This window comes from Tachypleus tridentatus, chromosome 2, assembly GCF_004210375.1.
Source record: "Tachypleus tridentatus isolate NWPU-2018 chromosome 2, ASM421037v1, whole genome shotgun sequence".
NCBI classification, from domain to species: domain Eukaryota; kingdom Metazoa; phylum Arthropoda; class Merostomata; order Xiphosura; family Limulidae; genus Tachypleus; species Tachypleus tridentatus.
The window spans coordinates 134,344,737-134,366,179 of NC_134826.1; the positions used below are offsets into that span (position 1 = coordinate 134,344,737).

General features: G+C 35.8%; 1 protein-coding gene across 4 annotated transcripts; it reads right to left on the reverse strand.

Annotated features, from left to right (window-relative positions):
- Positions 1 to 393: 393 nt before the first annotated feature.
- LOC143245177 (intracellular coagulation inhibitor 1-like) lies at positions 394 to 10,489 on the reverse strand. 4 transcript variants are annotated; one of them, XM_076491212.1, is made up of 2 exons: positions 10,247 to 10,489; positions 394 to 1,958 (listed from the first exon to the last, which is right to left on the reverse strand). In XM_076491212.1, exon 2 carries the CDS (start codon positions 1,941 to 1,943, stop codon positions 735 to 737), a length of 1,209 nt encoding a protein of 402 aa, XP_076347327.1. In that variant the 5' UTR covers positions 1,944 to 1,958; positions 10,247 to 10,489; the 3' UTR covers positions 394 to 734. The 4 variants fall into 4 exon arrangements, with proteins under 4 accessions (XP_076347327.1, XP_076347329.1, XP_076347326.1 ...); XM_076491214.1 differs by lacking the exon at positions 10,247 to 10,489 and adding an exon at positions 10,057 to 10,178; XM_076491211.1 differs by lacking the exon at positions 10,247 to 10,489 and adding an exon at positions 3,091 to 3,247.
- Positions 10,490 to 21,443: the final 10,954 nt, after the last annotated feature.

Below are 21,443 nucleotides of genomic sequence, written 5' to 3' on the forward strand. Positions count from 1 at the left end.
TTTAAATCTCACTGCAAGTTGAATTATAATTAAGCATAAAGAATGTTACGTGTACTAAACCTAATCTAACGTTATACTACAGTCACACTACTGAAATATACCACTTTAGTTTCAATTCTTACTACATCTAGTTATTTTTGCTATTCACCTCTAATTCTGAAGATAAAAATAATAAAACAAACTAACATTCAAAAATCCACAATAAGTAGTTAGCTTTATCTTCTTTTTAAATGGCGTCCTCTGCAATCCTCTATTATAAATAACCTATAAATGAGGAAATTATTTTTTACACATCGATTATTAACACGTATAATGAATTTATAATACTATTCAGAGAACTTATTTTGTGTACAGACCCGTAAAGCTCAATTATTGGAAAAAAACTAACGCGGGTATGACGAGACAAGTTTATTTCTTTTAAGAACATTTAAAAACATTTTGCATAATAACTTTAATTTTACAGAATATTTAAAAGATAAAAAAAACAAACATCCGCTATATTTGTAAATTATTTGCATTTTCCTTTTAACTCTAGATTAAAAATTACACTTTTATAATAAAAATATAATTAAAACAGATTGATATATGATAACAGATTGTTGTTTTTTTTTGTTTTTTACGTTAGATTGTAAGTTGTGGTAAATAATTTACGCTAGGAAGAAGTTAGTACACCCGTATTAATGTCAAGTACCCTAAATATTCAAATAAAATTAACTACTGCAACATTCTCAGAATCACATTAACTTGGCGACACGCCCCAAGAAAAGGATGATACCGTTTCGATTGTCACGGATCACGAAGAGAAATGGTCGATTCACAAAGAATTCAGGTAGTTTCCGTCTATTGTGTATTTGGATAACGGTGTTTGCTGCAGCCTCTGTTCCCTCTTCATTTACGCGAATAAAGGTCTTATGGAAGATTTCATCTACGTAAAGGTCGTATGTCCCGGTAATTCCTGAAAAATCAGCCCCATGCTTGCTGAACGCCGATTGCATGCCCAAGGATTGCAGAACGTCTTTAAGTTTGTGATCGTTTTTTAGCTCAAATTTTGGTAAACCAATTTTTATTTTATATTTGTTCATACTGGATAAGATGTCATCCAAAATAACTGGAGTGAACCGGTTTTCTACATCGGTCAAGTTGTAATTCTCTGCTGGAAGAAGTATTATCATACTCATGTTCTCACCCTCGTAAGGGAAACTTGCGGCATAGACGCCCAAGTTTACATCTTCAGTATATGCTACACTTTCAGTCATATGCATCATAGGAACCATCACTGTTTTACCGTCGTCATTGAGGAAATCTTCAAGACGTGTGTCTTCAGGATTAAATGGGTTTAACCAATTCCCTTTGAAGTAGACGCCATTTAGAAGCATGAGTCTCGTTTCTTTTGGTGGGGTTTCTGTCAGCATTTTTGTGATCTTTCCACGAGATGCCCAATAACCCCACGTATTAACCCACTGTAACACTGAGTCCGCTTGTGTAAAGTTCAGTTCTTTTACTGTGGAATTGTAGTATAGTTCTAAGTAGTCTTTGTAGGACTTAGCAATTTCATATTCACTGTTAATTAGTGCTACATTCACGCTACTGACTTCATTTTTTGTATTAGCATCGTTTAGAATATTATGTTGCTTTTTAAAACCATTGTGGACCGATTTCCCCTCAATACCCGCGGTTCGGTACTCTAAAACGTCTTCCATTTCTTGAGCCGTACTTCCGTTAGCACCAAGATACGCCATTCCCAAAACGGTCGACAAACTCCAGGGGGAGATAATTATATTGCCTTTTTTATTCAACTCTTTGAAGAGAGACACAGCGAACCGATTGCTGGCTTCTACCACTTTGTCCTCTTCAGTAGAGGAATTACGATGTTCTCCAGAGGGCATTACAGCAACACATGAGGCTACAACTAAAACAGCAATTGTCCAAAACAGCAAGGCCATCTTGTTAATGTGAACCTAAAAAATCCAAACAAACATTACAATAATAATAAATATAACCTTATAACTTCTTGTTTTCATATGTTAATATTCATACAAAAAGGAGTATTATTATTTAGTCTGTCGGTAAGAAAGCGATAAGGCTATGGACTTTTAACTCTAAAATCAGGGATTCGATTCCCCTTAGTAAACACAGCAGATAGGCTAAGTGTGACTTCGCTAAAGAAAAATAAAGTTGTTGTAGGAATCATTGTCTTGCTTTGCATAGTTCAGAAGCACTATTATTGTCCTTAATGATGCTATTATATTTTTAGAAGCATTTGTTTTGTTTATATTACTGACGTAACAATAATACTAATAACATATTCCAGTTTGTTGACATGTGAAATTTCTGACGAAAATAATACAAATGTAATAATAAATGAACAAAATGCAGCGCTGTGTTTTAACTATAAGAAACATAATGTTAGCATTATCGCTCTATTTGTTACTTTTACAATTTGTCTCCGAGATAACGTATGATATATCATCTAACAATAATTTTCAACCAATACAAAAAAAGTCTTACACTTTTCGATTAGTATGATTTTCATACAAAAATATCGTCGACTTACAACAGTAGCATCTGTAATCAAACTGTAACACTTATTTTAGTGTTACAATAACTATCTGTATTTTCAGAGTTATCGTAGTGACTGAGTAATAAACAAATAATTTCACTAAACAACAGAACTTCTCACGTTTACTATTCGTCAGAAGGAAATGACAAAAGCAGCAAGTTCTACGCAGCAGGATATAGTTCATTTCCAATCGTAACTATCTCCACTTTAAGCAAAATAAACGAGGTTTGGGATTGCGAAAAAACAACAAGAAAACAAAACAAAAACAGTAATATAGCTATTTTCAGTTTCGGGTAAAGTATGTTAAGTCATATTTGGATGTAAATAAAATGTTAGCAAAGTGACAGCAAATTCTTATTCGTAGAGAAAAACAACAACAATATTTTCCCAAAGTTCACTATCATTGGTAATTGCAGTGAAGGTAAAAATTAAAAACACGATTAAATACTTTTTTCGCAAATTATTCAGTAGTCTTTCTTACTTTCAAGATAGGAGGATGCAAAAATTATATAATCAGAAGCACTATTTACCATCTTATGCATTTTAGTATGAGCTCACACTTTTTCTGCGCTTAAATCCACACGCTACGACTCGATTAACTTTCCAAAAAAAATCTTTTAAGATGCTGTTATTTATAAGACAGCAGTTACAACGTTACACCACACGCGAGTTAACGTTACAACGTGACACAGGGCGTGAAATCCGGGTAAGTTTCTACGTACCGTGACGTAAATTTGGAGACAGATCCAACGGAGCACTCTTGACACAGATGTAAAATCCAAGAAAAATTTAATTTCCTAGTAGTTAACGTAATACGTATTTCACACCAGGATATCAGTTATATAGTTAATCTTGTAATAAGTGGAATAATATTAACAAATTAATTACGAAAACTTAGTGTGTGTTTCCGTGTGATATTTATCGTGACAGACATAGAAGGAAAAGTAGGGCTAGGTTTACAAGAGTTATTTAAATCTCGTAATTATTATTTTTAAATTTGTTACCTCGCGCACAAAGATCTGATTCCAGAACGTATTAAAGAAGTAGAGTTTCATATTAATATTTTAAAATTCCATCTTTAGCCGTAAGTTCGAATAAAACTAAGAGCGTCCATTAATAATTATCCTTTTTGCTACTTGCATGCAGTACTTGAATATAAAACAAATTACTACGACCTCGAACATTTTGAATTTGTGCCAGGATGCATCTAGTAACATTGAATATCTTAGTATTTCATTGGTCACATACAAGTTAATTTGTTAATAATTTTGAGCTAAACATTAAGCTCACGTGTATACTCGGCATTGTTTATAAGGAAGAATTGCTCAAGTGAAATAATCGTCATTGTAAATGTTAAAGAAAAATCGAACTTACCGTAACTGCTTGCAACACAAACTATATCATTAAAAATACACATATTACGGACTTGTTAACAAGGATTAGGGTAGTCCGAATACAGCGTTAATTTCATACGTTTAATACGGCAGCATGTAAACACTTACTTCAGCTGGTCAATATGGCAGCACGTAAAACATTTGTTTCTGTTAGTCAGTAAAACATGCACACAGTGTTATTTCGGGTTAGTATAATATATTGTTTGCATTATTATTTTAAGTAGAACAATTTCATGAGATCTTTTAAGGTTTAATGTATTTAAAGGTAAAGATCTAACGTTTTTGTTTTATTGGTTTTTGTTTTGAATTTCGCGCAAAGCGACTCAAGGGCTATCTGCACTAGCCGTTCCTAATTTAGCAGTGTAAGACTAGAGGGAAGGCAACTAGTCATTATCACCCACAGCCAACTCTTGGGCTAGTCTTTTACGAAAGAATAATGGGATTGACCATCACAATATCACGCCCCACAACTAAAAGGGCGAGCATGTTTGGTGTGACGGAGATTCAAACTCGCGACCCTAGGATTACAAGTTGAGTGCCTCAACCACCTGGCCATGCCGGACTGTTTTTTTATTGATTAGTATTGTTGTTTTAAGTTATTTTTAAGGAGTTTGTGTTGAATGAGGTATATGTTTTTTTACGATTCCAGCTTCTGATAATAATGCAGAAAAAACAGACCCGAGAAAAATAATTACTTAAACTTAAATTACATAATATTTATGTGGGTTCTGATGTTTCATTGGTTTTAGGATTTTAAGTTCTATAAATTTTTGCTGATGTCCCCGGGTATTTGTTTCATAAATGTTATTATCAATTTTAACTTTGGTGAGAAAGAAATATATAAAACATTTTACTCCTAATGAACAGAAATTGATTTTATAGCAGCTGGACACGAACCACAGACTTTCCACGCACTTGCAGCTTGGCCACGAAAAGGAAATTGATGTATTATTTTTAAATTGTGAACATATGCGAATATTTTAAGCATACGTGATTGTCCGGTGAAACGTGTTTTGACCACAATGGTTCTGTAAAATCAGTTCAGTCATGAAGTATTGTGGTTAAAACTGACATAACTGTAAAAAAAGTAAAAAATTCTTAGAATTTTAAGACATGCCATTACATATCTGGTATGTTACACGTGGATCCCACATAAAGGATACCCAGAAAATGAATTTAAGAGACACGTGAATAATGGATACTGTACAAAAAATACACAGAAGATAAATTTAGAGAAATGTGTTTGATTAAGATTTCCTAAAGTTGATGAAGAAAAATTCGCTAGCGTACATTGGATATATACTTTTACAGGAGTTTTTTTCCAAGCTTTCCATAATTTTTTTTCCTTTTCCTGTGGAATTTCTTCTCCTGAACAATGGCGGCTCGGCATGGTCAGTTGGTGAAGGCACACGATTCCTAATCTCAATGTTTTCTTCATCAATCCCACTATTCGTTGATAAAAAAGTAGCCTAAGAGTTGGCGGTGGGTGGTGATGACTAGTTGCCTTCCCTCTAGTCTTACACTGCTAAATTAGGGATGGTTAGCTCAGTTATCCCTAGTGTAGCTTTACGCGAAATTAAAAGAAACAAAACAAATATAAAATCTGAAGAACGAACAAGGACGAAAGGCTATATCCACGAGACCAACCAATGAACCTCAAAAATGTCAGCCGTTAAAAAAATAAGGGGGAGAATTTAACACCATATGACAATCATTCACATCAGTTTAAATAGAAGACAACAGACCTTGAATACTGCTTGAATGGGTATTAAATCACTCACGTCAGTTTAAATAGAAGAGAACAGACCTTGAAGACTGCTTGAATGGGTATTAAATCACTCACACCAGTTTAAATAGAAGACAACAGACGGACGTAAAGCTTGAAGACTGCTTGAATGGATATTAAATCACTCACACCAGTTTAAATAGAAGACAACAGACGGACGTAAAGCTTGAAGACTGCTTGAATGGATATTAAATCACTCACATCAGTTTAAATAGAAGACAACAGACGGACGTAAAGCTTGAAGACTGCTTGAATGGATATTAAATCACTCACATCAGTTTAAATAGAAGACAACAGACGGACGTAAAGCTTGAAGACTGCTTGAATGGGTATTAAATCACTCACATCAGTTTAAATAGAAGACAACAGACGGACGTAAAGCTTGAAGACTGCTTGAATGGATATTAAATCACTCACATCAGTTTAAATAGAAGACAACAGACGGACGTAAAGCTTGAAGACTGCTTGAATGGGTATTAAATCACTCACATCAGTTTAAATAGAAGACAACAGACGGACGTAAAGCTTGAAGACTGCTTGAATGGGTATTAAATCACACATCAGTTTAAATAGAAGACAACAGACGGACGTAAAGCTTGAAGACTGCTTGAATGGATATTAAATCACTCACATCAGTTTAAATAGAAGACAACAGACGGACGTAAAGCTTGAAGACTGCTTGAATGGATATTAAATCACTCACATCAGTTTAAATAGAAGACAACAGACGGACGTAAAGCTTGAAGACTGCTTGAATGGATATTAAATCACTCACATCAGTTTAAATAGAAGACAACAGACGGACGTAAAGCTTGAAGACTGCTTGAATGGATATTAAATCACTCACATCAGTTTAAATAGAAGACAACAGACGGACGTAAAGCTTGAAGACTGCTTGAATGGATATTAAATCACTCACATCAGTTTAAATAGAAGACAATAGACGGACGTAAAGCTTGAAGACTGCTTGAATGGATATTAAATCACTCACATCAGTTTAAATAGAAGACAACAGACGGACGTAAAGCTTGAAGACTGCTTGAATGGATATTAAATCACTCACATCAGTTTAAATAGAAGACAACAGACGGACGTAAAGCTTGAAGACTGCTTGAATGGATATTAAAACTTTTTTAAGAGTTTAACTTAATAACAAATGTACGTTTTGATAATAGTTTGTCATAATCATATACAGATAATAGTTTCTCATCAATACACATTCAAACCGCCTTAAAACTTTGTCTCAGTGGATTTCTTCTCATCAAATCAGACAGCGGATTTTCTATCACTGAACATGCTTTCATTTTTAACTGTGATGTCATAATAATGTAATGATTAGTATCAATATTCGTTGGTAAAAGTTGCTGGTGGACGGTGGTGACTAGCTTCCTTTCCTCCAGCCTTCGACAGCTTTGCGCACAATTTCAAACGAACTAAACCAGACAACAGATATGTTAAACTTGGAGTGCAATTGAAATGAGTTTGTATTTTCAACCTTTTATTTAGATTTTAAATACATAATGCTTTAGTATTTACTATATATCATCTAGTTATTAAAACCTAGCGTGGATATCACGTGATTTTAAAACTATTGGAGATTCATAGGTAGTACTGAATACAATTTAGATTGATTTCTACCCTGATTGATGGAAGAAAGCAAAACAATTGTATGTTAAGACCATCTTCTGGATGTATGTGCCAGATCATACATGAGTAAATCTAAATGAAAAAGTTAAATTCTCACAAGAAACCCCTTATCACAACCAACACAGTTCAACTGTACGGATTTCAGATTTTTCTGGAATAGTAAAGTGAAGGTAAGACTATGGAAGTCTTCAAATAAATTGAAAAGGAATAAAACTACTAGAAAAATACCATGACAGATAGAATTGTTTGTTTTTGAATTTTGAGCAAAGCTATTCGAGGACTATTTGCGTTAGCCGTCTCTAATTTAGCAGTGCAAGACTAGAGGGAAAGCAGCTAGTCATCACCACCCACCGCCAAATCTTGGGCTGCTCTTTTATCAACGAATAGTGGGATTGACCGTCACATTATAACGCCCCATACGGATGAAAGGGCGAGCATGTTTGGTGTGGCTGGATTCGAACCCGCGACCCTCGGATTACGAGTCGAACGCCTTAACACACTTGGCCATGCCAGATCAGAAGTCTACAGAGATGCCACTGGGTTCGACATAAGAGCGACTAGACAACAAATGAATATAAAAAACAGAATAAAACAAGTATATCTACTCAACACACAATCGAAAATTAATGTTGTTTTTTTTCTAACTCCACTTTTGATTACCCGCTCAGTGTTTGTTTTTTCATTAATAATATAAATTTACTGATGGCGAATTTGTCCATGAAAATATTTTTTTTTTATTATACTTTGTACGCAATACAACTTTTACACATCCTTGACTCGTGTAGAAACCTTCACATTTAAAATACATTAATAAGTCTTGATACATTTAACCCTAGGATTAAACATAATTTAAAACTAAAACAGTTGAGTTATTGAAATTGTTATATTGATGTAATTGGGTATAAATCTAAAACTAACTAATCGAAATACTTCAAGTTTGTTGCATGCAAGTTTTCCAAATTTCATGTAATACTGCGCCCGGCATGGCCAAGCATGTTAAAGCGTGCGATTCGTAATCTCAGGGTCGCGAGTTCGCATCCCTGTCGCACCAAACAGGATCGCCCTTTCAGCCGTGTGGGTGTTATAATGTGACGGTCAATCTCCCTATTCGTTGGTAAAACAGTAGCCCAAGCGTTGGCGATGGGTGGTGATGACTACCTGCCTTCCCTCTAGTCTTACACTGCTAAATTAGGGACGGCTAGCGCAGCTAGCCCTCGAGTAGCTTTGCGCGAAATTTAAAAAAAACCAAACCAACTTATTTTCAGTATTCAAAGGGTTAATCAGTGGTTGTCAATAGTAACTTCATACTTCTTCACGTCATGGAAGCACGAAAGATGAATTGTGCTGAAAAACTTAGAGTTTTGACTAAATTACACGTAAGGAAATTGCTAAAAAATAATCATAATGTTAGAGTAGAGAAAAAAAAAAACGAATAGCGTCAAAATGTCCAAAAAAAAGAAGGCGGGAAAAATATGAGAGTATAACGACACATTAAATATCAAACGGTAAGTTAGGTTTCAGTTCACAACAGTTAAACAGGGAAATGATTTTTTTCCCATAGGGAGTTAGTTGTTGGTAGTGGTTTCGGAAATTCACAAAGATTTATATAACAAGATTCCAAATCCAATTAATAGGAGTTATATTGCTATGTAAAATTAATGTTAAATTTATGTACAATCAAGGTGTTTGGACATTTTGAGCAGTACTAACAGTAAGAACGACATGGGAAGGTAGACGAGACACAAAAGGTTCTGATGACAATTTAAATATATCTGTTTGTTTTTTGTGTTTATTTTTAAATTTCGCACAAAGCTACTCCAGGGCTATCTGCGCTAGCCGTTCCTAATTTAGTAGCGCAAGACTAGAGGGAAGGCAGCTAGTCATTACCATCCACCGCCAAATCTTGGGCTACTCTTTTACCAACGAATAGTGGGATTGACTGCCACATTATAACGCCCCCACTGCTGAAAGGGCGAGCATGTTTGACGCGACGGGGATGCGAACCCGCGACCCTCAAATTACGAATCGCACGCCTTAACACGCTTGGCCATGCCGGGCCTAAATATATCTGATGAGTAGATTATGGGTTCAGTAAATCATAGCCCTCTTATAAGAACATTTACAAAGAGTCTGACAGTAACAACAATAACATAAGGACATTGTCAAGAGGAACAACAACAAGTTACGATGTTGGTAAAAGGAACATTACCATAAGGAACATTTTACAAAGTAACGGTAATTTCCACGCTGCTACATAATAATAATAATATGGGATTATATGCATATTAAAAGCTTATGACGGAACAAGAATATATGCTAATACATAATAATGGAATGGAAATACTGGGACAAAAACAGTTTATAAAGTAAAAATACTAATTTAACTAGGGCATTCTATTACAAAACAATAATATATAAACATTTGGAGGTTCGTATATGTAATTTTACGTATAACTACATAAATACAAGTAGATTATGAATTTTGAACTAAGCCTAAAATGTGGTTTTGTTGTAAACTTGCGAAAATAAAAATTGATAAATTATATTATTACGTTGTGACTAAACATTTTTTATACGATTGTATAACTTAAATGATATCATAACTTGCGTATTACATGAATTTTAGAATTTCTAGAACTAATACAAATACGATAAAAATAGCCACATACTATTGTGTAGGTAAACTGCTTGGTGAAGCGTGTGTCGTCAGTTCTCTCTGGGAATTAACCTCACACGCACGCGAGTCTGGTTTATACAGGTAAATTTTTATTATACAATTTATAGCGCACGAAACAGATATGGTTTAAAGGATATGCTGTGAATGAATTCGCTACTCATGTAACGACAAGAATTCCTTACCTTGTTGTGAAACTTGGTAATAGGATATGTACGTCTTTCTTACAGTTGGGTTGGATTTTCCTGGAGTAACTTGACAAAAACTTTGTACTGTAACTGTAAGATAAACGTATGTCCTAAAACATAACAAACCACTGGCCAAGGTCACAAATAATAATGAAACTCTCTCTCTTCCTTATGCTCGCCAATTCTTTGAAAGGACTTCGAGCTTATTGGATATTTTTGGAATGTCACCTCGTGCGGGTAAACAATCCCCTACGGGAAATACTGAAAATTCAACTGATATGAGATTGGACACGTGTCGATTTAAATAAACCAGGTTTCCCGCCAGTTGAGAAGCTTGGGGTTGAGTGTACGTGATAAACTGGCTTTGGCTAAAATGTTTCGTCGTCAAACAAACAAGTATGCTACCTTATATTCCAGTTAGCTGTGAACCTTACACGAAGCTTTCGAGACAGTTTAATTTAAAAGCAATTACGCATGTTTCAACTATTTCTTATGGAACGTTTAAGACAGAGAGGTTATTGGATTTAAACTGAATTCCCACAAAAAGTGAAAAAAACCCAGCAGCAACAACAGGTGTAATGGCACACGCACAATATTCTAATCATTTAGTATATTTAAATTAAGTGCCTCGTTTTGTTATCTTTTATACCTCTGTGGCACATTCGAACTTTTAAGCATGTAAGTATTTATATTGCAACAAATCTATGAATGTTATTTTTCTTTTTAGTTGTGATTATTTTTACAAAAATCTGATTTTCATTTAAAATACAATAACGCAGAGCTCTATTTTGTTCTTTTATTTATTTTTCGGTAACATTAGTCGTTTCAGTGACAGAAGGAGGATTCGCTGAGTCCGGGGCAAGGCTGTATTTTGATGTCCCTAATATTCAAAACAAAATTGGTGACCAGCCCCAAAGAGCGTTCAGCCTTTGCATGGTACACAGGAGTAATTTCCCCCATCCTTCGCGCCACCACTGGAGCAAATGAAAGAATACACCGGGCCTTTAAACAGTCTTCAATTTGCTGAAATTTACATTTTTGATGAAGAAAAGAACTTAACAAACAAATAAGTAAACAGTCATTCCACTGAATAATAATGAATGATTAATTATGACAGTATGTCATATCATATATAATGATAAAGTATTTTAGATTCAGTTATTATCAACGCCTAATAAACAACAGAAACGTTGCGTTACATAATTGTACTAGGCCTACTACAGCATTGATGAGACGTGAATTCGGCGAATCTAGTTTATTGCAGCAGAAGTATGTTCTATCGTTGGGCGGGTTCTTTTGGACAATTTATTTAGAAAAATACATTTTTAGAGCTGGTTCAACCAACAGCAATTGAATAATTTATTTTATCTTTGACGTCTGCTGTAGCCACTTTCACCCACGGGCTTTACTTCAAATTTTTTTCGACACAAACTACTGTAGGCCTAATTTGCTAATAACATTTAACAGACATTTTCAAAGTTGATAAATTAATGCTAACAATTTTACTGATTAACATGCTAAACTTAAATCCTTACTAATTAAATTTGTATTTTAGTCTTCTCTAAGTCATTATTTATTTATTTTATACTGGACTCTCATTTCTACCAAGCACGAAGAGTTTTCAGTTTCCAGGACTATTTTTATCAAAGAAGTTAATAAAAAATAATGTGCAAATAATGGAACATTTTAAGAAACTATTTTTAATAATAAAATAAGGTAATGAAACAAAAAAATTTAATCAGCCATTTATTGAAAAGTTTGTTTGGTTTTTGAATTTCGCACAAAGCTACTCGAGGGCTATCTGTGCTAGCCGTCCCTAATTTAGCAGTGTAAGACTAGAGGGAAGGCAGCTAGTCATCACCACCCACCGCCAACTCTTGGGCTACTCTTTTACCAACGAATAGTGGGATTGACCGTCACATTATAACACCCACACGGCTGAAAGGGCGAGCATGTTTAGCGCGACGGCAATGCGAATCCGCGACCCTCAGATTACGAGTCGCACGCCTTTACACTCTTGGCCATGGCGGGCCTTATTGAAAAGACATTGCATCTGTAGATTGAAAACACTTTATATAATATTGTGGCATTACATGTACGTTCAGCGTTTTAAACGTTGGTTATCAAGACAAATATTCCAGCTGACTCTACAAAGGTGGCCGGGCATGGCTAGGTGGATAGGGCACTCGACTCGTAATCTGAGGGTCGTGGGTTCGAATCCCCATCGCACCAAACATGCTCGCCTTTTCAGCCGTGGGGGCGTTATAATGTGACGGTCAGTCCCACTAGTTATTGGTAAAATAGAAGTCTACGAGGTGGTGGTGGGTGGTGATGAATAGCTGACTTTCCTGTAGTCTTACACTGCTAAATTAGGGACGGCTAGCGCAGATAGCTCTCGTGTAGCTATTCGCGAAATTCATTAACAAACAAACTCACTTATTAAGTTTAGAGTTCAGTGTAAATTTAAATATCGTGTAATAACACAAGTGTCACATTGTAACGAAAGTATAGAAATTCAAATTTATATATTTCGTTTTAGATAACATTATCTTAAAATTATTTTAGAGATATAAAATATAGTAATTTTACTTAATTAACTTATATTTTAAAGAAAGGAAACATTCCATTTAATTAGCACATAAAAGTCAGTTCGAACGTTTGTTTACACCAACCAAATGCCACCAAGACAAAAGATAGAGTATGTAAGTTTGACACACCTCATAAGTGGTATGTTATTGGAGGGGTCTGGCAATGACGTTAAAATGTCACGTGGCCTATATTCACAATCAAATGCTTACATCACTTTTTGAAGGAAAATGACAAATATTTTCTAAAATATTTCGACTAGACACACTCAATAACCTCATAGATGTGCATAAATATCGAGTACAAGTTAATGATTCGTACAACTTCTGCCAAAAGCGATGTTTACGTCATTGACAGCATGTAAAGTTAGGTAACGTGTTGTTTTTTCTAGCTTGCTTTACCCGAGAACCTCTTAATAGGTGGCGCTCAACAAACTGTTGTTATTGTTTGTTTTTGAATTTCGCGCAAAGCTACAGGAGGGCCATGTGCGCTAGCCGTCCCTAAATGAACAGTGTAAGACTAGAGGGAAAGCAGCTACTCATCACCACCCACCGCCAACTCTTGGGCTACTCTTTTACCAACGAATAGTGGAATTGACCGTAACATTATAACGCCCGCCCGGGTAAAAGGGCGAGCATGTTTGATGCAACCGGGATTCTAACCCGCGACCCTCGGATTACGAGTCGAACGCCTTAACTCACCTGGCCATACAGTTGTTAAACGCATCAAAGAATCATTAAACTCGGTGAGAAAAACGAAAGCCGATGAGATCAACCATAAACAATGTGGACAACGTGGGTGCCCCACGGAATCGCCGGAACGGGACTGTAGAGGGGAGGATTAAAGTAAACATCTTAGTGGAATACGTAATAAGTACGAATCTTGTTAAATAAAATTTACGTTGATGTGTGTATCACGTTATTACTGTTAATTAACTGTTTAATGACAAAGTAATTCACGAAATGAAATATAGTAAATAAAACCCATCAAAACTGTAGATATACTTGCAATGAAAATGTTTATTCGAAAGTTGTTTGATGTAGGGAAAGGAACAGAAACTAGAGAGCTTTTGGAATGGGAGGAAAATTTGTTACCAATTTTTGCATTTACCCACTTAAAGGGTGGATATATTGGATGGTGGGTTGCAGGAAAATCGGGTGAAGATTTTTGTTCCAACCCAAATCCTCTTTAGTTTCTGATATTTGTCCATACCAACATCACCACAATTTTTTCATTACTTTTTTTATAACGTTTAGCGTCAAGGGTGGTGCCATCTATTGACTAACATGCATTTTGGACGATATTAAACAATATCATCGCATATATTTTGGGCTCTATATAACTTATGGCGTAGCACTTGGCGCCTTGGGTTAAAAAGGCACGTCTTAGGGAGTAGTGAAGCCTTTTGGTGTGCGGGATGAAAGTAGGCACATTGTGGTTTGTGAGTTACAGATGACGGAGGGCTTAAAGTAAGCACACTGTGGTTTGTGAGTTACAGATGGTAAGAAGGAAGAAAGGAAATCGAAGACTGGACGTGCCTACATAGGCTTTGCTGCTGCGCTACCCGATATGTACGTATTAAAATAAAAATAAGTCAAAAGTCGATATTAAACAAATCATTGCATCTTAATAAATCTTAAAACAATTAATATCTAAATAGGAAAGTTGAGTTTTGGATGAATATTCAAATAACGTATATATCAAAGAATAATGCTTGTTTGTTTGTTTTTGAATTTCGTGCAAAACTACACGAGGGCTGTCTGGGCTAGTCGACCCTAGTTTAGCAATGAAACACTAGAGGGAAGGCAGACAGTCATCACCACATACCGTCAACTCTTGGGCTACTCTTTTACCACTGGATAGTGGGACTGACCATAATATTACAACGTCCCCAGGGCCGAAAGGACAAGCATGCTCAATGATGGGAATTCGATCTCGCGACCATCAAATTTCAAGTCACGTGGACATAATAAGCTCGTATCAATCTCAAGAAGTTGTAGAATAAAACGGATATTCATACTATTTCATATGAAGACGTACCATTCTAGTCGCCGGACGTTGCGCCTATGGACAATTACGCGACTGGACTGTTGAAACGAGCATTGAAAACTGTTGGTCTCGTACAGTAGATACCTTATAGCAAGTATTAGGGAAGGAAGAATGTTATTCAGACACTGCAGTTTCTAGATGAAGCCTTTCAACATTGAAATTAGACTGCAGAACTATTGTCAAGATGTATGATCGTCTTAGACTTGGTGACATGGACTGTAACGACGTAGTGAGGTTCCAGAACGTTTAAACAGTACGTATCCTGTCTCTGTATAGTACAGTAAAGAACATCTCGTCATGAGGAAAACAATGAATTATGAAACTCCCTACAATCTGAACGTTTGTGGCCTGTTGTTTAAAACACCTGTATTGGTTCATGTTGTTGTTTATAACTGTATTATTATACAGAGACTTCTTGACAAACCTTGAAAGCCACATATTAGAGTGTTTGTGAGTTTCTTTTTATAGCAAAGCCACATCAGGTTATCTACTGTGCCCATCGAGGGAAATATAAACCCTGATTTTAGGATTGTAAATCTGTAGACTTACCAACGTCCCAGAGGGAAACTAAACATTAGAGAAGTGCTGAAACAACTGTGATTATGAAGTTTATTTATTTTTTACTGATAAACAATCGGCGTGCAGTTGGAATGAATATGAAAACGGTCATTTATTTCAACATGTCCTAAAAGTGATTGTATGACCCCACTAGTGGCTTAGCGGCATGCCTGCGGACTTATAACGTTAGAAACCGGGTTTCGATACCCGTGGTGGGCAGAGTACAGATAGTCCATTGTTTAGGTTTGCGCTTAATTCAAAACAAGAAACAACAACTGATTGTATGAGATCCTTAGAAATTGGTGCTTATAAATGAAAAACTGTTTCTGGTTTAGCAACGAAAATAAATGAAAGCTTCAAAACACTTAGAAATAAAGGAATTTGCGCGCATTATGTAAAATATTGAGATGATTGCTTGTATATGTTTCGTACGAAATATGCCATTTAAATTTGAAATTAAGATTTGTATATAAACATATTTTAAATGTTTAAATAAAGGAAATACTAAAGTCAATGACCTAAGTATTTTTTTTTAAATTGGAAATAAATTAGTTTAATACTGAGAAAGAGGGATAACTTTGTCTTTGGCCCGGTATGGCAAGGTGGGTTAAGGCGTTCGACTCGTAATCGGAGGGTCGCGGGTTCTAATCCCCGTCGCACCAAACATGTTTCCTCTTTCAGCCGTGTGGTCGTTATAATTTGATAGTCATTCCCACTATTCGTTGGTAAAAGTGTGGCCTAAGAGCTGGCGGTGGGTTGTTGGTGATTAGCTGCCTTCCATCTAGTCTTTTAGTATTAAATTAGGGACGGCTAGTGCAGATAGCCCTCGTGTAGCTGTGCGCGAAATGAAAAACAAACCAAACATTTGCTTATATAAAGTGTTTTGTTTGCTGTTAAGAAAAGAAGCTACATAACGAACTAACTGTGCTCTTCTCATATCGAAACCCAGTTTCTGGCGTTTTATTATGAGTCTGTCGTATAACTTTTTTTTAATTTCGATTTTCAAGTTAAGTATTGCCATCTGTTGTTGATGAAATAAATTACGATTTAATTTGTAGCATGAAACACTATCGAGGTTAATAATAGAAATTGTTTGTTTGTTTGTTTTTTGAAATTTCGCACAAAGCTACTCGAGGACTATCTGTGCTAGCTGTCCCTAATTTAGCAGTGTAAGACTAGAGGGAAGGCAGCTAGTCATCACCACCCACCGCCAACTCTTGGGCTACTCTTTTGCCAACGAATAGTGGGATTGACCGTCACATAATAACGCCCCCACGGCTGAAAGGGCGAGCATGTTTGGCGCGACGGGGATGTGAACCCGCGACCCTCGGATTACGAGTTGCATGCCTTAACACGCTTGGCATGAATAACAAGGAATCGTACAAAACCCTAATAGAACTTTCGAGCAAACAGAAAGCACCTTAACTAGTAAATATTCAGCCTAAATAACACTTTGAAACTTTAACTGTTGACTGCGAAGGCTGTATACATATAAAAATACGCAAAAAGCATTATGTTGGACTTGAAAGGTAAAGAAAATCCGCTCAAAATGGACCGTTTGTAATTATTATTATTTTTTTGTCATCTTCAACAAAAACGGTTTAGTACATTGCACTCAAACCTCTTGTAGAATATTAAATAATATACTCCAAAGGTCCAAATGTTTTAAAACTCGATTTGTTCATTTTATATTTTACATAAGCTAAAAACAGTCATAATTCTAAGGTAAACGATGTTATAATTACCCCTTGAAGTTAGCGTTTTTACAAATATATGGTGTTCCTTTAAAGATTTACGTTAAACAATATTACAAGCCAATAATAGACGAACATCAGGTGATTTTTAACGTGTGTATGTTCAATGCTTTGTACACTATACAATCTTTGTACTTAGGGAGCCAGTCTCTATATTTTGTATGAAATGAAGACGTAAAAAAATCAATATATGTATATATTACAATAATGATAATAACGCTTATTACATATATTCGTAGAATAATTATTTTAAAATACATTTATTTAAAGCGTTGTTTTAGAGGTTCATATTTTATTTGAAAAGGTAACTTTTCAATTGATGAGATGTTATACGAGCTTAGTAGAGGTTATATCTGAGTCTAGGCATATATGTACCCATTGCTGTGCTTTATAAACAGAGAGTTAGTTATATAGAGCCATAGATACCCACTGTATTCCCAGAAATATCTCCATGATAATTTCCATCTGAAGATTAGCGTTTTACATCTTGAACTAATGCGATCAAACAGTTAGTAGCTACAGTAAATCATCATGAACCAACCGTATCAGCTATCAGTGTGTATTATCATTACAATGTATAAAGTTAGCTACCATGTCAAGTAATCCTTTACCATAGATGAACATAAAAGAAGATAACTAAAGAAACTGGGAACTTAAAATGTGCCAATAGGCGTTATAAAGAAATGTAGGTAATAGGTAATTATTAGGTAAGAAATGTAGGTAATTATTTACTCAAACTACAAATTCCTGTTTTGGCTTGTCTAAGTACAACCCTATGTGGACATGTACTGCGTTCACCTTTATAACGAATATAGTTCATGCAGAGAACCACCATTTTTCGAAACAAAGCGTTGATTTTGTCTTATTTCATTCACGTTATGAAAAGTATGAAAGACATTCTACGTGTTATCCATAATGCCTCAATGGACAGAACTTTTACTGCCATCTATCGACATTCAACTTAAACGCTAACACGAATTTACATAATTTATGTTATCTTAATTTTCCAACACACTAATGTTAAAGACCACATCGTATTTAATATGTAAAACATTGCACATGAAAGGCATGTTTAAATTTCCAATTATTCACATGTAAATGCATAAAAACGTCAAATGGGAACTGACATTCATGTGTCTCTCAGTGGAAAGCTACACAGTGGGTTATGTACAGCGTCTACTGTAGGAAACCGAACTCCAGATTACACTAGAAGTCCATTTTTATCTAACTGAAGGATAATTGTTTGTGTTTTAATTGGTCTGGTATGGCTAAGTGGTGAGGGCGTTGTGCTCGTAGTCTGTGTTTGTTTGTTTGATTGGAATTAAGCACAAAGCTACACAATGGGGTGTTTGTCCTCTGTTATTAAAGATGCAAATAAATGCAAGCGTCCAGGATGTTTCACGAGAAAAGTTGACGAGTGATGTAGCACAGCACAGGGATATGTGGTGACAAAGGATGATAAGTTATAACCCAGAGATTGAGTTGTGTAACGACCAAAGGTGAAAAGTTACAGATTATGAAGCGTAGTTATGCAACAAGTAAAGTACGTAAGTAACACATCACAAATACTGATATATCGATACCTCGATATCAAAGTGTCGCAAATGTCTGAACTTGATTTATTGTTTGTTTGTTTTTTGAATTTCGCACAAAGCTACTCGAGGGTTATCTGTGCTAGCCTTCCATAATTTAGTAGTGTAAGACTAGAGGGAAGGCAACTAGTCATCACCACCCACCGCCAACTATTGGGCTACTTTTCTACTAACGAATAGTGAGATTGATCGTAACATTATAACGCCCCCACGGCTGAAAGGGCAAGCATGTTTAGCGCGACGGGAATGAGAAAACAAGAAACTTTTAGTTAGATCTGAGTATAAATCTCAGTTTATTATAATATAATTTGTTTTAATAGTATTTGTTTTAGATATACAGTTTGAATATTGAATTATAAAGCTTTAATCGTTTCGAAGCTTTTCAAACGAAACACGATAAAATAATATTATTACGATATATACTTTTCACAGATGGCGCTAAGCTCGCAATGATATTATTCAGTTTACACTCGTCCACTCCTGTAATTTCAGCGAAAGTAAGTTGATGATAAATGGTATTACACATCAAATGATAATTAACATTTTCCAAAAACATATTCCTTGAAACAGCATCCAAGCTCTTTCCTTCAAATCTCCTGAGATTATCATTGTTTGACAAATTCCTGTAGAGCGAATATTTGCATTTTAATTCAGTTTGGTTCTGTTAAAAGTAGGATTTGAGGGTGAGGGGCAGGGTGGTTCTGTAGTAGAACCCTGGTTTACTGAAACTAGCGAGTTTGGTTCGAATCTGTGCCCTACCAAAAAATATCGTACCCCACCCCGGTGAGTTATAAGAGTGACAGTTAATCATCCTTTAACGTGAACCGTCGATGATATGGTGCTACTGACTAGTTGCATTCCAATGGTCAGTAATTCAAAATGAGGTACGGAGGCGGATAGTCTTTTTCATAAATGAATGTCTTGTGAAATGAAAAATTTAAAATGATCCAAAGAAAGTCACCACAATGGAGAAACTTAACACAGAAACGGAATATGTTGTTTGAAGGAGTTTGATAAAGCCATGATGGCTTGAGCTGTAGGGCTTGAACTCGGAGTTCAGCAAACATAAAGTGATTAATTTGAAGAGACAGACTACAAAAAATATCACAACAATTAAAACAAATATAACGTTTTTGGTGAAATATTTATTTGATTGTATTTTAATATTTTGAGCAAAGTATAAAAAAATTTAGGATTTCTTAAATATCTTCTCTGTGTAATTTTCAGTCTAAACGGATATTGCCCCCAGCTAGTGCAGCGGTAAGTCTATGGATTTGCAACGCTAAAATCAGGGGTTCGATTCCCCTTGCTGGGCTCAGTAGATAGCCCACTGTGACTTTGTTATAAGAAAACACACACACACACACACACTAAACGGATATTGATTTAAGGTATATTTTTAATGTTATAATTTGTTTTTTAACTAGAGACAGCTACGGGTCGTAATGATGGCAGAGAGATCAAACGTTTAATAATCTAAGCCTCGCATAAATAGAAAGTTTTAAAAGTTTTAACGTTACGTTTTCGAGTAAATTCAAGGGTATCTCATAAATACGAGATTCAGGAACAATAGAAGAAAGCAGGGTTGTTTCTAACTGGTTGATTGAAACAATATGTGTTTTCGTTTCAGTTACGAAGTGGTACGGCCCGGTATGGCCTATCGCGTTAAGGCGTGCGACTCGTAATCCGAGGGTCGCGAGTTCGCGCCCGCGTCGCGCTAAACATGCTCGCCCTCCCAACCGTGGGGGCGTTATAATGTGACGGTCAATCCCACTATTCGTTGGTAAAAGAGTAGCCCAAGAGTTGGCGGTGGGTGGTGATGACTAGCTGCCTTCCCTCTAGTCTTACACTGCTAAATTAGGGACGGCTAGCACAGATAGCCCTCGACTAGCTTTGTGCGAAATTCCAAAACAAACAAACGAAGTGGTACAATTAAGTTTATTCTTACGTTAGTGTCGTGCATTTATCGTTATTTGCAAAAGTGGCCTATAATTTTCTCAGTGTTTAAGCTTGTAAAAAGTTTAAGGAAAATCTAAAATAATTTGTTATCGTTACGTGAACTGGACATTGAATTATGTTTACTAGCAAATTAAAAAAAAAAACCTTGAACATAGGAACAACACAATGAAAAACCTGTACCTAATAATAGCAAAGTGTATTTGTTTGTTTGTTTGTTTTGAATTTCGAACAAAGCTACTCGAGGGCTATCTGTGCTAGCCGTCCCTAATTTAGCAGTGTAAGACTAGAGGGAAGGCAGCTAGTCATCACCACCCACGGCCAACTCTTGGGCTACTCTTTTACCAACGAATAGTGGGATTGACCGTCACATTATAACGCCCCCACGGCTGAAAGGGCGAGCATGTTTGGCGCGACCGGGATACGAACCCGCGATCCTTAGATTACGAGTCGCACGCCTTAGCAAAGTGTAACACAAAAAATATTGTATCGATAATGAAAATATAAATTTAAGGCATAACGTACTCTCAAGTAAATAAAAAGCACAGCATGGCCAGGTGGTTAAGGTGCTCGACACGTAATATGAGGGTCGCGGGTTCAAATCCCCGTCTCACCAAACATGCTCGCTCTTTTAGTAGTGGGGTCGTTATAACGTTACAGTCAATCTTACTATTCGTTGGTAAAGAGTAGCTCAAGAGT